Genomic DNA, 14,651 nt, shown 5'->3' on the forward strand with positions numbered 1-14,651 from the left:
GAAGGGGAAGGCGAATAACTCGATGGAGGGATGAAATAAGGAAATGCTTGGACAAAGGATGGACTCGATCAGCGCAGGGTAGGTGCGGTTGGAGGCCAATGGGAGAGGCGTTCGTCCTGCCGTAGACCTAGTGGGCTTTTGTTGTTGTTCGTGATGATGATGATGAAATGCACGATCTCTGTGACTACCTTCGTTCCCCATCCCGTTCACAGGAGAAGGGGGAGGGAGGGGGGGGGTGATCAAGGCACAGCCCCACATGCTACTGCTCACAAATGTGGGGTGTGCACTGCAACGCCGATTTCCTTCTCGATGGAGGAGGCCAGTCGTTCTATGCCAAAAATAGCCCGCAATTCCTGCTCATCTCTTCTATTTTTGCCGCTCTTGCCTGCTCCCTTTTACAGGCGGCAGGGAACGCCATCGACATCACGGACGACTACACGCTAGTCGTGCACACAGCACGGGGCGACAAGGAGTTCTCGTTCGACAGGGTGTTCATGCCCCATCACACGCAGGAAGATGTGTTCGCCGACACGAACGTAAGCTGCTTCTCTTCTGTGCGCAAACTTTTGTGTGCGTGTGCACATCTTTATTTATTGCCTCCTAGTAAGGTTGTCTTCTTTATAGCGAAATACGGGAAAAGCAGTCAAACAATTGCGTATTTTCTTTTTGTGGATTTCTTGCATTTCGGTGCGAGCGGGGTAAATATCCTTCTGCTTAATGATACCCATTATTGACGTTTCTATATATCACAATCTAAACAAGTCAAAGAAATATCCACGAAATACCGACTGACTGCTCATCGCCGAGTCCTCGAAGGCCAGAACGTACTTTTACCGAACCCCAACTATACAAATTTATCTCAGGCTTGCAATCTTGTTACGTTGGCTTTGGCGCCCAACGATTGTACCGAGAAATGGATCTAAACAGATTTATATATCTATATATATATATAGTACAAGTAAAGAGTCGGATACACAGCAAGAACAATAACAAACAATGTTTACTTACGTAGCGGCAACGGGACTTGCCTTCATCAGAGTAAAGTTACATGATTTTGCTGTCGCAAACATTTTGAACACATTTCTTATATAGGTTTGCATAAAAATGTGAGAAGGAGCGGAAAATGTTTCGGAAATGGAGAGTGTGCATACAGTCCGGCTACGCCTATGTTACAACATCAACAAACAAACAAAAAAAAATAAAAAAGGGGGGGGGGGGGGAGCGAGAGAGATAAAAAGTGGTCGTGTTAATAATGCAGCGTTCAAGGCTGAACCATGACGGGTCAACGTATGCCGCGCGGGCTGCAAGTTCAGACAATGGGGGAAACTGGACAAGCGCGGTTTGAAAAGAAAGGGAAGAGTATACAGACAGGTATTCAGTGGCTGGGGAGACTGGTTCGGGAGGAAGCGAAGGTGGGTGTGCCCCCCGCGGATGAAGAGAATACATAGGGGGCACAAAAGAGCATTTCACAGAAGCTAGCAATTGAACAGGAAATAGGTAGGGTCACAAAAGGTTAAACATGAATAGATCACAAAGAGTTAAACAGTTATATATTTATATATAACTGTTTATATATATATAGGAGTTATATATATATATAACACTTGTAACCATGTTAACGGAATGACATCCGGATTGAACGTGTTTTCGCTGCATCCACACCCTAAACGATAAATACGAACAAAAACGTTTCGGCTGCCGTACGGGAGCCAAACAGTCTTTTTTTCGTTTTTTTTTATAAATAGAAGTGCCCGACTGACTGACTGAGTCATCGAGGGCCAGCAAAAACCGCTGGACCTTGATATTTGAAATTTCGGGAGTACATTTCTATATGACGTAGGAGCGCACTAACGCTGGATTTTTGTAAATCTCACCTTTTAGGGAAAAACAGGGGGAAATCGTGTATTCACATATTTTTGATTATTTCACCATCCCGTAAATAGGTATTACCGTCACACCATGGTAGCGCACTGCGCCACCTTCAGCGCCACCGTCTGGTTGGAAGTAAATGCTACAGCCCTGGAAGAAGTCATCAGTATTCTTTTTTTTTTTTTTTTTTACAGATGCGCCAGCCCAGTGAAATCAGTTTAAGCTAGAGACTACTCGGTGGGCTCTCTAGCAACCCACCTGATTTCTTCTGCATCCAACTCGCGAACATCGGCTGGGCGGTAGAGATGTCGTGCAATTAACTCTTAGCGTTTCGTGAAAATAACAATTAATTAAAGAAATTACTGTTAAAGGAGATTAAAGAAACTAAAGAAAAAGAAATTACTGTTGTAGGATGTGCATCGTCACGCCGGTCAGGCTTACGCAAATCGCCACGAAATCACGCGTAAAAAATTGCACTACGAAGCTTGCCCTACTTCGCGCAAGGCTTGAACCATACCGAAGCAGGAGGATTTCTTACTATCTAAGCACTGAAGAACGCACCGCGACGTGTTGCGTTGCGTTTGAAATTGTTTATTTACATGTTCCGTAGTCGCTTTTGCACTGTGGTAGTAGTAGTCATCGCCACACCCATCAATATCGTCGTCTTCTTCATGCATGACTGGCGGGCCCGGACCGTTGTGTTCGCAGGCTTTCACACTTCTCCCACAGTGGAACGCGTCAGCACGTGCTGGAACCGGCGGCAACCGGCTTCGCGAACTGGGCGTCTGTAGCGCGAGTTGTCTTGGGCTTCCCACTTGAGGCGCGGACACACGTGAACTGTGTTCTTGGTATTTTCTTGCGAGCGCCACGCGCAAGCCTGTACGACGCCGGGCGCTCCTCGTAAGGCGTGTTCTGACGTGCGCGGTAAACCACAGGAGTAACTATAACAGTTTTTTATGACGCCGCACATATTACGGCCAGCAACAACAGTTTCTCTGTTGAAAACCGCACGTAAAACTGCGTCGTAACTAATCAGCAGAGTGCCATGGACGACAAATATTTATCGTTGCCAGAATAACCGTACATTTCTTCCAAACGCCGGTCATTCGGTAAATGACGCAAAAAGGGGACTTCGGCAAGCGATAGAACTTGCAGAACTAGCAAGAATGGCTTTTATGGCCCGAAAAAGGGAAACCTCAACAGCGAAAACGAAGCTTCCTAAGGGCTCCGAATAACAATTCCATTTCCGCTCTCCATCCCCCACGAGATTGCCAGGGGCGAGGTAAAGGGCACAACAGAAACGGGAGTCGTCCTTTAACAGCGTTACTCACTCGGTCAGGGCTGCTAGTAGCCCCGCGTCGAGCTTTATAACCGCTAGCGAGACACGTATTTCAGATGCCCCATGACCTACGCATACATATGTATGCGCCCAATTTCCAGGAACGTCTGACACGTGCCGTCGTTGAGAGGTCTCAGGGGCCGTGTACCACTCGTTTTCAGCTTAGGTTATAACCTGGGGCGATTCTCGTCTCTTCTTTTGCGATCATATTTCTGCTATAGGCTTCGTCTCTGGCGGCTGCGTAGATGGTAGAATGGAAATGGCGCTTATTCTGCACTTACCATATACTTTACCGGCGTTACACTTATCTATATTTTTGTACGATAGCGCAGCACAACCCTCCATTCCTCAGTGATTCTGCAACATCTGTAGACATACATAATTCATTTCTCCGCGCTGATGATCCCCGTTTGTTCCCCGATAGCTTGACGCAGCAGGTAAGGCCGGGTTAAGTACAAGACTAACGACAGTGACTCTGCACTTGTCCGGCGAGAAGTACGCTTGGCGCAGAGGTATACTACTTCTCTCTGCGTGCACGGTTGAACTGAAAAACAGAGGAATACATGTATGACTAGCTAGTGCTACTTTTAACCTACGTCGAGGTCGGCAAAAACATGCGACGTGAATGCGGGTGCTCCGTCCTCGGGGATTCACATCCACTTTGTCGGTTCATACCACCACTCTCGTCCCACCAACCCTCTCACCAAATGGACCCAGAGCATTCCTTATAATAAATGAGTTCATCTCTCTGGTTGCTGGCCTAGCGATGAGGAGAGGCAAATCTGACGGTTCCTGCTGGGTGTATGTATCCTGATCCACAAGGATCTCTTATAGAGGGCTAGGGAGGGGGAGCTGTAGGCTTACAAAGCCAGTTAATTACTAATGCACTTGGGAACTGCGACCCCCCGACCACCACTGGCGTCCACGTACTTTTTAAAAGGACGGACGGGAAATGGTGACCAGAGTATTCGAGTATCGTTATTGCACAACTGACAGTGGGGACAGAGATAATAAACATCTTTACTGGGGAACGTGCAGCTATTGAAACAACACGTAATGTGGTATTGAATATACCGTTAACTAGTAAAGAGCTGTATAATACTTTAAACCTGTTGATTAACGCGATGTAGTCACTAGGATCACTGAATGATTTTCTGTGGACGTTAGCCGTATGTATAGCTGCGGCGGTTATCAGCCGGCTCATCACGCGTCTGCAGAAAACTAACCAAGGACAACCGGGAGCGACGACGGCGGGCGCCAGAGCGAGCGCCCGCCTGCACCTGGAATCGGTTGTAGCGACAACAGGAGTGTGGAAAGGATGAGGCATGCCAGCAGGCATTCCGATAATGATGCCTTGGTGGAGACGAAAGAAAGGATTTGTGGTTTCAGCAAGAAACGAATATGATCAGTATATGATCAGAATATGATCAGAAATGAAATAAAATGTTTTTATATTACTGTTACTATACCCAATGTGTGTGGGCGGGTTGGGAAGGGGGGGGGGGGGTGCGCGCTTGCGTGGGCGCGCGTGGAAAGGGAGGCGGTGGCGTTTTAACCATTTTTGCCTATCCCAGTCTTATCCCTGCCTTACAAATAGACATTCGTTTCACTTTTAACATGAGCAAGGGGCACTGGAGTCCCCAGAGCCCTTCCCAACAAAGCAATAATGACAACTCTTCCTCTCCCCCAATAAACTTCATGTCTCTGGTGGGGTACAGGAACTCGTGGTCCCATGTAACGCTACAGTGCCAGACAGCACATCTTACGGAGGAGCGTATACCTTTACTATTGAAGACTGGTGTTGCGGCGTATGAAGCCTGTACATTAAGGGCGCGTACCATCGGAAAAATGAATATGCCGGTGTTTCAAGCCTAGCACAATGGTACATAGTTAGCGAGTAGCAAAAGAATCAAAGCCTGTTCTTTAAGAGAACGATGGCTAAAATGAGAAGCTTTCTCCCATGTCACCTGAGTCGAAGTCAAAGTCCGAAGTCTGAACGGAATGGCGCAGTCGGATATACGTCGGCTTCATATAACACGAGGGACCTTAATTTGATTGAGGCTACGGCAAGCGTTTTTTTTTTTCTTGAGTCGCTTGATGGGCCTTTGTGGAAGCCCATTGTGCAAGTCGGCTTTCCTGCCGTGCGTTTGAGACCACGGCACAAGTGTGGCATAGAGCGTTAATACACGCAGAGGTGGGTTGGACAACGCTTTTTTGAAATGGATAATCAACTCAACCATTCAAGTCAGTCAACAAGCTCAAACAAACGAACAACAATCAATCAATCAATCACTCAAAAAGATTTTCGAGGGCGTGTTTCTTCGGAAAAAGAAACTGCCGGTGTTTCAAGCCAAGGGGATACGTCGGCAGCAGCGAAGGAGCGTTGTTAGTGAGCGACATTCTGTCGGAGTGTGGAGCTTCTCAATCAAGGATAAAGGATGAATGCCACGTCAACAAGCAAAAGCCTTTTTATTTAACACCCAAGAAGGCCGGTGTGTGGAACTGCAGGTGGGATCCTTCGAAACTTTAGCATACTGAGCAAAATTCACCCGAATGCCAAAACACAACGGCTGTACCAAAAATCTGAAACCCTAATGCGTAGCAGTGGGCAATACCGCCTGCCTGCGGCTGTGAGGACCGGATCGGTCTGATTCAGAAATCGCGTAAAGCAGCAGATGCCATTGGAGCCCTGTACCAATGGTACCACCCCTCATAATCCCCTTCGCGGTCTTGTGCACACGGCACAAGACTCTGGTGCACTTCCACCCAACCCCGCAGATACGTTTCTTCTTGATACGTTTTTTTTTCTTGATAAGTTTCCTCGACACGTTTTTACTTCATCTCCTCGATACGTTTTTCACGGAAACCGAAAATAAAACTTATTATGCGAAAATCGTTTATTCAAAAAAGTTAGAAAAGGAGTGAAATATGCGTACCCCATCAACAACTCACGTTTCGGGGCGGAGCCCCTTAGGCGCTCGGCCTATCGGCGTCTCATGTCGTCTTCATCTCATGCCGTCATCGTCTCGTGCCGTCGTAGTATCATGTAGTCACGGTACTAAAACACCAAGACACTCGTTTTCCAATGCCTCGGGCTAGAACGTTTCATATCCATGGGAAAAACGCGTACTAAAAGACCACACCCGGACACTTGTTTTCCAACGCCTCGCGCTAGAACGCTTCGTTCTTCAAATACACGAAGCTTACAAAAAATCTGTATTCCTCTACACCCAGCGGTTTCATCTCCGTGGGCAGAAACGCCAAGGCGCCAACAAGACACATATACACTGAATGCTTCGCCCATGCCTAGGTTTCACATTTCTGTTTCATCTCCGTGGGCAAAAATGCCAAGGCGCCAAGAATACACTTTTACACTCCATGCTTCGCCCCTTCCAGGTTTTCACGTTAGTGGAGATGACCCGGGGTTTTTATTCAGCATTATTAAAGTAGCTGGTCAATTTCCGCTGTTCTTTCTTATTTTCATCGCCCAAAAGTAAATTCTTCTGAAACGTAAAAAAAGAAGCTGCCGTTCGCTCACTCAACTCTGCATTCGGGACGAAGCTACGACTGACTGACTGAAAAACATTTATTTGCAGAAGTTTTTACAGGGAAGGTCCTTAAGGGGCCGCCTCGTACATACACTAGGGGAGATCCCCCTTACGGGGCCAAATGGCGTCGGCCGCGCCTCGGGCCCGCCCGACCAGGGCCCGTTGGGCCGTCAGGTCAGAGCAGCCGAGCTGCCTCCCAGTCCTCCCGCGAAGGTTTGGGTAGAGCGGGTAGGTTTGGGGTTTTCTTGGCACGCCCACACCATGTGGAAAATGTCAGAGGAATTTTCCTCACAGAGCGGGCACTTCCCGTGCAAGCGGGGTCGAAGTGTTTTAAGACTGCCGGGCACAAGAGAGTTTGGTATAAAGGCGAAGGAGGATGCGCTCCTCACCTTCCTGAGGCCCATGCAGAGCTTGGGATAGACGGAATGGCCGGATTGATAAAACTGTGTGACCTACTTAAAGGTGTAAGCGGGATTGCGTTCTTAGTCCGAATCGGTGCGGCATGAGGATGATGCCAGAAGAGTGAGCGCGCGGGCAGCGGTGTCAGCCGCCTCGTTACCCTCAAGGCCCGTGTTACCCGGAGCCCATATGATCGTTCGGTTGGCGGGGGCACCCAGGTAGTTACAATTACGTCCGAGTGTTCAAGTTCCTCGCTTGCTGTCGAACACCAGAGCTCTTTGATATATATCAAGTAGCTCTGGTTGAACACCGGCCGCCGTAGCTGTCTCCATCTTCTAACGTGTCGTAGTCGTCGCCATCATCATCCGCAACTGCCGCTGCACCGCAGGACTCCACAATGGTATATCTTGGTATATCTCCGCAATGGTAATTCGCAGGTTGTCAGGTCGTCACCCTGACACACGAACTCTCATGACGCAATGTCCACGTCTCACTGGTCCCAATCTGTGGTTAGGCCTCGGCGTCTCTGCAACGTGCAGATCGCGGCTTGTTGGAACGCGGTTGCAGCTGATATACCAAAGAATAAGCGTAGTATTTCTAAAAATATCGGTCAAGGTCGGATGTAGCGGTCGTATTATCCAGCTTTCGGCAAACATGTGGTCGTTTGAAACGCATAAGGGGGCATTATTTCTAAGGGAAGTCGGCCGGGAATGACAAGAAAAACGTACGAGGCCGAAAAACGTAATATCCAGAATCGTATCCAAGACATTCCACTGTAAACGTCTTCCTAGTCCAGTGCAGTTCAAGCACGTCATCTGCTAACACGCACAACCAAGCGGCACACTCCTTCCCCTCCCCCGCTCGAGCTTTACCACTGGTATTCACCATAGAAAGACTAATTCCAAGTCAAATTTTACGCGTGTGTTTATATACCCTATCTGCAGAAGTTCAACCCTCGTGTGTAGTGAAAATTTTTTTGGTATAATTGCACTGAATAACACTTTCGCCAACTTTACGGTGAAACATATTTTGTCTGATTTCAATAGTTAGCTTCGGCTCCGCACTACTTGTGGCCCGAAAACTTTTGGCATCGTTTGGAGACTTTCGAACAATGCTGCACGTATACTCATGCTGTCGTGAAGTGGGCCAAAAGTAAGGGAACTATTTATACAAACAGTAAGATAGCCGAGTAGATGAACAAAGATGGAGGAAATGCGGCAACTACATTCAGGCGAAATACGAGTTTACTTCGTGGAACGACCTTGCGGTTTCCGTCTGTAATTTTCTTCGGTTCGTTTTTTTTTTTTTATATATTTTTGAGGTCGCTTGTGTATACGTACTGCCGAGGCGAACAATAAACTTTCATTTGAAGTCAGTTCTCTGGTGACCTCCGTCAGTCGTCCATGCGCTGTTTAATTTTTCAGCTGAGGCATTAACTCGACCAAGCTGCATGACAAAGCAGTCGGATGAGAAGCGTCCTGCTTGCTTATGGATTAGCTCGACGAAGCTGCATGACAAAGCAGCCGGGGGAGAATCTCCCTGCTTATAGATGGATATCCATAGAAAGGGGCGCTTATCAACTGCCTGCTTTGTCATGCAGCTTCCCCGAGTTAATGCCTCAGCGGAAAAAAATGAAACTGCGATAACAGGCAGGGACGAGAGGCGGAGGACAGTGCAGCCCTGACTTCCAAAGGAAGTTAATTGTTCGCATTAGCAGCGCATACACGTAAGGGAGCATAACAATATAAAGAGCAATCGAAAGAACGAAAAAATGTAGAAACTTGAAGAGAAAACTGTCGCTAATTTCGCAAGCTTCTGTGCTATGCGCCGAGCTCATTTAAAGTCGGCTTCAGTGCTATGCATTGCTCGGAATGTATTGCAGGGAACATTGCTCTCCAGGGCCATTATAAGTAATCTGATATCAAACAGGTGTCTTTCAATAATTGTCTCCTTAAAGGGACACTGAAGGGATTTGTAAACATTGCGGGATTACTAGCGCAAATTGTGGTCCGCAGCCTCTAGGCCATGTTTCGGCCACTCTCGCTGTGTTTACGCCGATTTATTCAGTAGAAAAATCAATTCAAAAGTGTTGCCCTCCTCTCTGCATCCTCCTTGGCGATTTTCCGTGACGTTTCGTATAACGTTCAGACGAGATGGCTTGACTTGACTGCGCTACTGCACGGCTCACCGACCCTCCGACAGAATCAGTCGGCCCAGCGTATAGTCGGCCGGCCGCCGGTGGGTTGCCGCAGTTCGTTTTCTCAGTTGAAACTAAGCCACGACACGTTTGTGCCTGGAAGAATGTGCCTTTAGTTTGTTAGTTTGTAGACTGTATCAAGTAGCTCCACACAAGCGCACACGCGACGCTTCGCTGACTGGTACGCTAGTAGATAAGGCCAATTAAATACGGGAGAAGAGTCAGCGAAGTTAATATAGGTACAGAGAAAAATAAATCAGCCAGAACATTTATTTACACCGCAAAACCAAGGTGTGGGAAGTACTTTTGCGCTGGGTGAACTGGCCCAGCGGTCAGCAGCACGACCAGACATTTTCCATCGCTTTTCTGCCTAAAGAATGCGTTCACTAGAGATAAGATCTATGTGGTATTTTGGGGGACGCTTACTGCACGATCTTTATTTAAGAAATAGTCATCTAACCTGCTTGCTTCAAATGCTAACACTACATAAAAATGTAAACAGGCTATACAATATATACTTTATATCTCCATATCTCCATCCCTGACAGCGTTGGCTGAGGCCGAGTGGGCGGAGAAATAGGTCCGTTTTTTTGTAATCCTCAAGTTCTAATTTTAATCCCCCATGGCGCATGTTTTTCTTAAGTTGATTTGTTTCTTTTTGTGCATTGTTTTCTATACTGAATTCACCATTTTTGCGCTGCAAGGAGGAGGAGGAGGAATCAACTTTTACTGAGCCCAAGAAATCGGTGGTGCGCGCTGGCACCAGACGGGGTGGTTCCCTAGTTACGGGACCCATATGTTCCCAGCAGCTCCTGGCCCCTGTCTGTCAGTGCGAGCTGAGTCGGCAGGGCGGGGCTGGTCAACAAGGTCTCCCATCGCTCAAGGGGTTGGGAATTGGGGGTGTTGTGGAGAAGGGAAGGAGGGGGGGTCTTGAGTTCTGTACACTCTGCCAAGATGTGCGGCAGGGTGCCCCTCTCTCTTTTGCAAAACGGACAGAGCGTATCGTGTTCCGCAGGGTACGTACATGCGGTTCATCAGTACGGGATGCGCAAGCGATCCCGCCTGCGCTCGACGCAGGATCGTCTGTTGCTGCCTAGTCAGTTAGGGGTGCGGTTCCGGCAGTCTGCACCTCTCCTCTCGGTACATCCGGGTAATGTCCCGAAAGTTGGTAACCGGGTGCGGTAGGTCTTCCGGCTCGTTCTCGGCCCGGATTGACATTTCTCGGGCATGGTAGTCGGCGATGGTGTTGCCTGCTACCCGCGAGTGAGCCAAGACCCACACGAGCTCTATGGCTCTTCCCGGTGGCTTGCACTTGGATAGAATGGCTCGGGCCGCGGAAGAGATTACCCCCCTGCGGAAGCTTCCGTACGCTGTCATTGAGTCGATGACCACGGTGTCCACGCATGGCTGTGCGAGTGCCAGGGCCACAGCCACTTCCTCGGCAACTGCGGGGTCTGTTGTCTTCAGGGACGCGCTGACGATCAGCCGGTCTCTGGACGTAACTACCGCCGCTGCACGGTCGCTGTGTTTTCGGAGCGAGGCGTCCGCGTAGAGGACCCTGGGGTTCTCTTGCAGCTTCCGGGCCATTGCTTTTGCCCGCGCGGTGCGCCTCTCGTCGTCCTTGCCCGGCGTCATGTTCCGGGGAAGGGGTTTGGTCAGAATGCTCATCTTCCAGTCTTCCGGAAGGGCTGCCTTGATGGGTACTGGCTCGATCTGCCAACCTATCTTGCGTAGGACGGCTCGTCCGTGCTCCGTGTGACTGAGCCGGATTCTCTGACTCGAAAGGTGGGCTTCGATGAGCTCCTCCACCGTGTTGTGGGCGCCCATGTCTAGCAGTCTTTGTGTGGACGAGTATATGGGAATGCCGAGTGCTTGCTTCGTTGCCTTGCGAAGCATCGTGTTTAGGGTGTCCCTATTCGCCTTCGTCAGCTGGAGATACGGGGCGGAGTAGGTAACCCGCGACACGACGAAAGCGCGTACCAGGCGCATGGCATCGTCCTCTTTCAGGCCTCGGTTTTGGTTAGATACCCTCCGAATCATACTGAGTATCTGTTCCGATGTAGTCTTGATCTTTTTGACGGCGGCGTGTGCCTTCCCGTCGCTCTGAAGTAGTAGGCCGAGAATCCGAATCTGCTGAGTTGGCTTGATGGCCGTTCCGTCGATGGTGATGGTCACGTTCGGCAGCGGCTCCTTCTGAGGTTTCCCCGGTTGGATCATGAGCAGCTCAGATTTCTGGGGAGCGCAGCTCAGTCCGCACGACTTGGCGTACTCGTGCACGGTCGTTGCCGCCCGCTGCAAGGCTTCCTCCACCCAGGCATCGGACCCGGCTCGGGCCGTCCACACCGTAATGTCGTCGGCGTAGAACGCGTGGTCCACGCCTTCGATTTGCTTGAGTAGATCGGGCAGGGGCAGGAGGGCCAGATTGAAGAGCAGGGGCGACAAGACCGACCCCTGAGGGGTGCCCCTATCGCCGAGCTCGACAGGGTCCGACTTCTCGTCCCCTATCCTGATGGTCGCCGTTCGGTTTGACAGAAAATCTTTTATGTAGCCGAATGTCTTGCGGCCGCACCTGGTCTTGTTCAGATTCTGCAACACGCTTGCGTAGGACACGTTGTCAAACGCTCCTTTCAGGTCGAGGGCGAGTATCCCGCGCGGCGCGTGCCTCGTTGCCTGCTTGACGACCAGCTCGTGGAGTTGGACCATCACGTCTTGGGTGCTGAGATGATGCCTGAAGCCGTACATCGTCTCCGGCATCTGATCTGTTTCTTCGAGGTGCTTCTGCAGCCGGCGAAGAACCATGCGCTCCATAACTTTCCCCGCGCAGGACGTGAGGGAGATGGGCCGCATGTTGTCTATCGTGAGGGCTTTGCCGGGCTTTGGAATGAAGTGGACCTCCGCTTCCTTCCATTCCTCCGGCAACCGCGAGCTGTCCCAGGTTTCGTTGATGTGCTCTAGGAGGCCGCGGGCCGCTGCACCGCTCATGTTACCGAGCAGCTTGTAAGTTATGGCGTCCCTGCCGGGGGCACTTCTCTTATTGCTTTCGTCTATCGCTGTCCAAAATTCCGTCATGGTAAACGGCCTGTCCAGCTCGTCGTTGTCGGGTCCTTCGTACGTCTGGGGCACCGGGTACTGGCCCTTCTCTTCCTTTAGGTACCTCGCCTTCAGGTCTTCCAGGAGCCTGCAGCCGTCTCCCTTGTACGTGTTCAATACTTTGGTAAGGTTGCGATTGGTCGCAGTTTTGGTACTCAGCGGGTCGATTAAATGCCTCAAGAGACACCACGTCTTCCGCGCCGAGAGCTTGCCCTGCAGGCCGTCGCAAGTCTTCAGTCAATTTTCCCTGCATAGCTTGGCCGTGTGCTCGGCGATCTGTTTGTTCAAGACCGCAATGCGTTTGGCCAGCTTTCTGTTATGTCTCTGACGCTTCCACCGCCGCGTCAACGAGTGCCGAGCCGCCCACATGTGGGTAAGTCTGGCGTCCACGTACGGTACCTCCGCCGTCGTTGCGATTTCCTGGGTGAATTTCTGGAGGGCCTGCTTCTGGTCCCTCGCCCATTCGGTGTAGGTTTGTTTTCTTTCGGCTTGTGCCGGCTCTTCCTCGGCCGCCGCGTCTTGTTCTTGGGTATACTTCCTCATTTTGTCCCAATCCGTGATCCGCGCCGTCCCCAGCACAGCCCGATATCGGGAGCCTCGGATCGTGATGCGGATCACACTGTGGTCAGACCCCAGGTCCGCTTCTTCGCTCCTCCAGGTGATGTCTAGCGTGCCCGATAGCCACGACAGGTCTGGCGTAGTGTCCCTCGCGGCACTGTTGCCTCTTCTGGTGGGTACGTCCGGCTCGTTCAGGAGGGCCATCTCGTGATCCTCCATTGCCTTGGCCAACGATTTTCCTCTCTTGGACTGGAACTTATAGCCCCACGTTGTTTGAGGGGCGTTAAAGTCGCCGAGGATCAGGAGTGGCCTCGTCCCCGCCAACCCTTTCGCCTGGCTCACGATGCGGTCAAACTCGTACTGCCGTTGTGACGGCCGGCAGTACGCGCTCATGAGGAATAGATTGCCCGAGTTGCCAATTTCTCTTGCATGAATTTCGACCAGCGTGTGCTCGCACCCGCCCTGCGCCGTGACGTGTTGTGTTGCCGCCACGTTGCTGCGGACGAGCACCGCCGTTCCGTTCTCCGTGGGGTCTGTGTAAGTGACGTACCCCGGGAGTCGTGGTTTCCCGTTTGTTTCCTGTAGAGCTATTACATCTGGCTTGTTTTCTTGCCCGTCAATGTTTCGAACGGGACGTGGTCGGGGATCCGGATCTCCCGCTCGAGCAGGGGTTCACCGTCTCCCAGCGGCGGTTGCCGCCGCCGTTGCCACCCCTGGATCGTGACTTCGATCGGGAGCGACTCTGGCGGTCGTTTTCGCCGCTACTGTTGTTGCTGCTGCGGACCGGGGTTTGCGACCGGCCCCGTTGTTTGGAGGCGCTACGGTGGGGTCCGCCTGCAGGACCTCTTTTCTCTCGGTTCCTTCTCCCAGCGTCTTCTTCTTCCTCCGCTCGGCGCCGTTCCCAGCGCCGCCGGCGGACGACGTAGGGCGTCTTGAAGCGGGCTTTGCAGGCCTTGTCCGCGGTCAGGTGTTTGCCTCCGCACAGGCCACACTTCGGGACACATTCGTGGTCTTCGGCGGGGTTGGAGATTCCACACCCTCGGCAGATCTTGTTCGAGGGATCCGGGCACACGTCCATTCTGTGGCTGCAACGTTCATTGCTCCACGAGTGAGTTTGCAGAACGCGTGCAGACTGACACTGACGCGCTGGCGAGTTCTCGTTGGCATGGTGCGTCCATGAGTAGCGAATGCTTGCGGTCACAGTCCCGAGTCAGCCGACCCTTGGGCTGGTGCAGCCTAAGCAATTGAATGGCATGGTTTTTCCCTCAAATAAAAGTTATGGTATAGGCTTAAAAGTCATCTATTGGATTCGTCCTTCTGAGACGCCACTGCTCGCAAAACTTGTCCGTTAGCGTGTACTAATTTCGACACGTGCAGTAAAACACTGTTGACCCGCACCCAGTAGGGAGGCAAAATAGCGCGTCCAAAACGGTGGTATGGCTTATCCGGTCACAAATCAACGCTTTAGGTTTGGACAAGACTGTTCATTATACCATGTACACCAGTCCATGTGGTAAAGAGAATCTGTAACAGAATGGAGCGCCTTCTCTCTTCCTTTTCTGCATGTCTCCTCCGAGCATCATCAGGGCGAGAAGCAAAAAAGGGAGATGTCTCATGTTAGTCTGCATTGTTGTGTCCATTATAGCCGGCA

General features: G+C 50.8%; 1 protein-coding gene across 1 annotated transcript in view; it reads left to right on the plus strand.

The window, feature by feature from the left end:
- Positions 1-14,651, plus strand: part of LOC144170109 (uncharacterized) — a gene marked incomplete in the record, with an annotated part of 189,025 nt that overhangs the window by 150,306 nt on the left and 24,068 nt on the right. The window contains 1 exon segment of the mRNA XM_077699680.1: positions 402-536. Coding sequence (XP_077555806.1) covers positions 402-536 — 135 coding nt within the window.

This window comes from Haemaphysalis longicornis, unplaced genomic scaffold (assembly GCF_048455015.1).
Source record: "Haemaphysalis longicornis isolate Haplotype H1 unplaced genomic scaffold, Haemaphysalis longicornis Haplotype H1 scaffold_2, whole genome shotgun sequence".
Lineage (NCBI taxonomy): Eukaryota > Metazoa > Arthropoda > Arachnida > Ixodida > Ixodidae > Haemaphysalis > Haemaphysalis longicornis.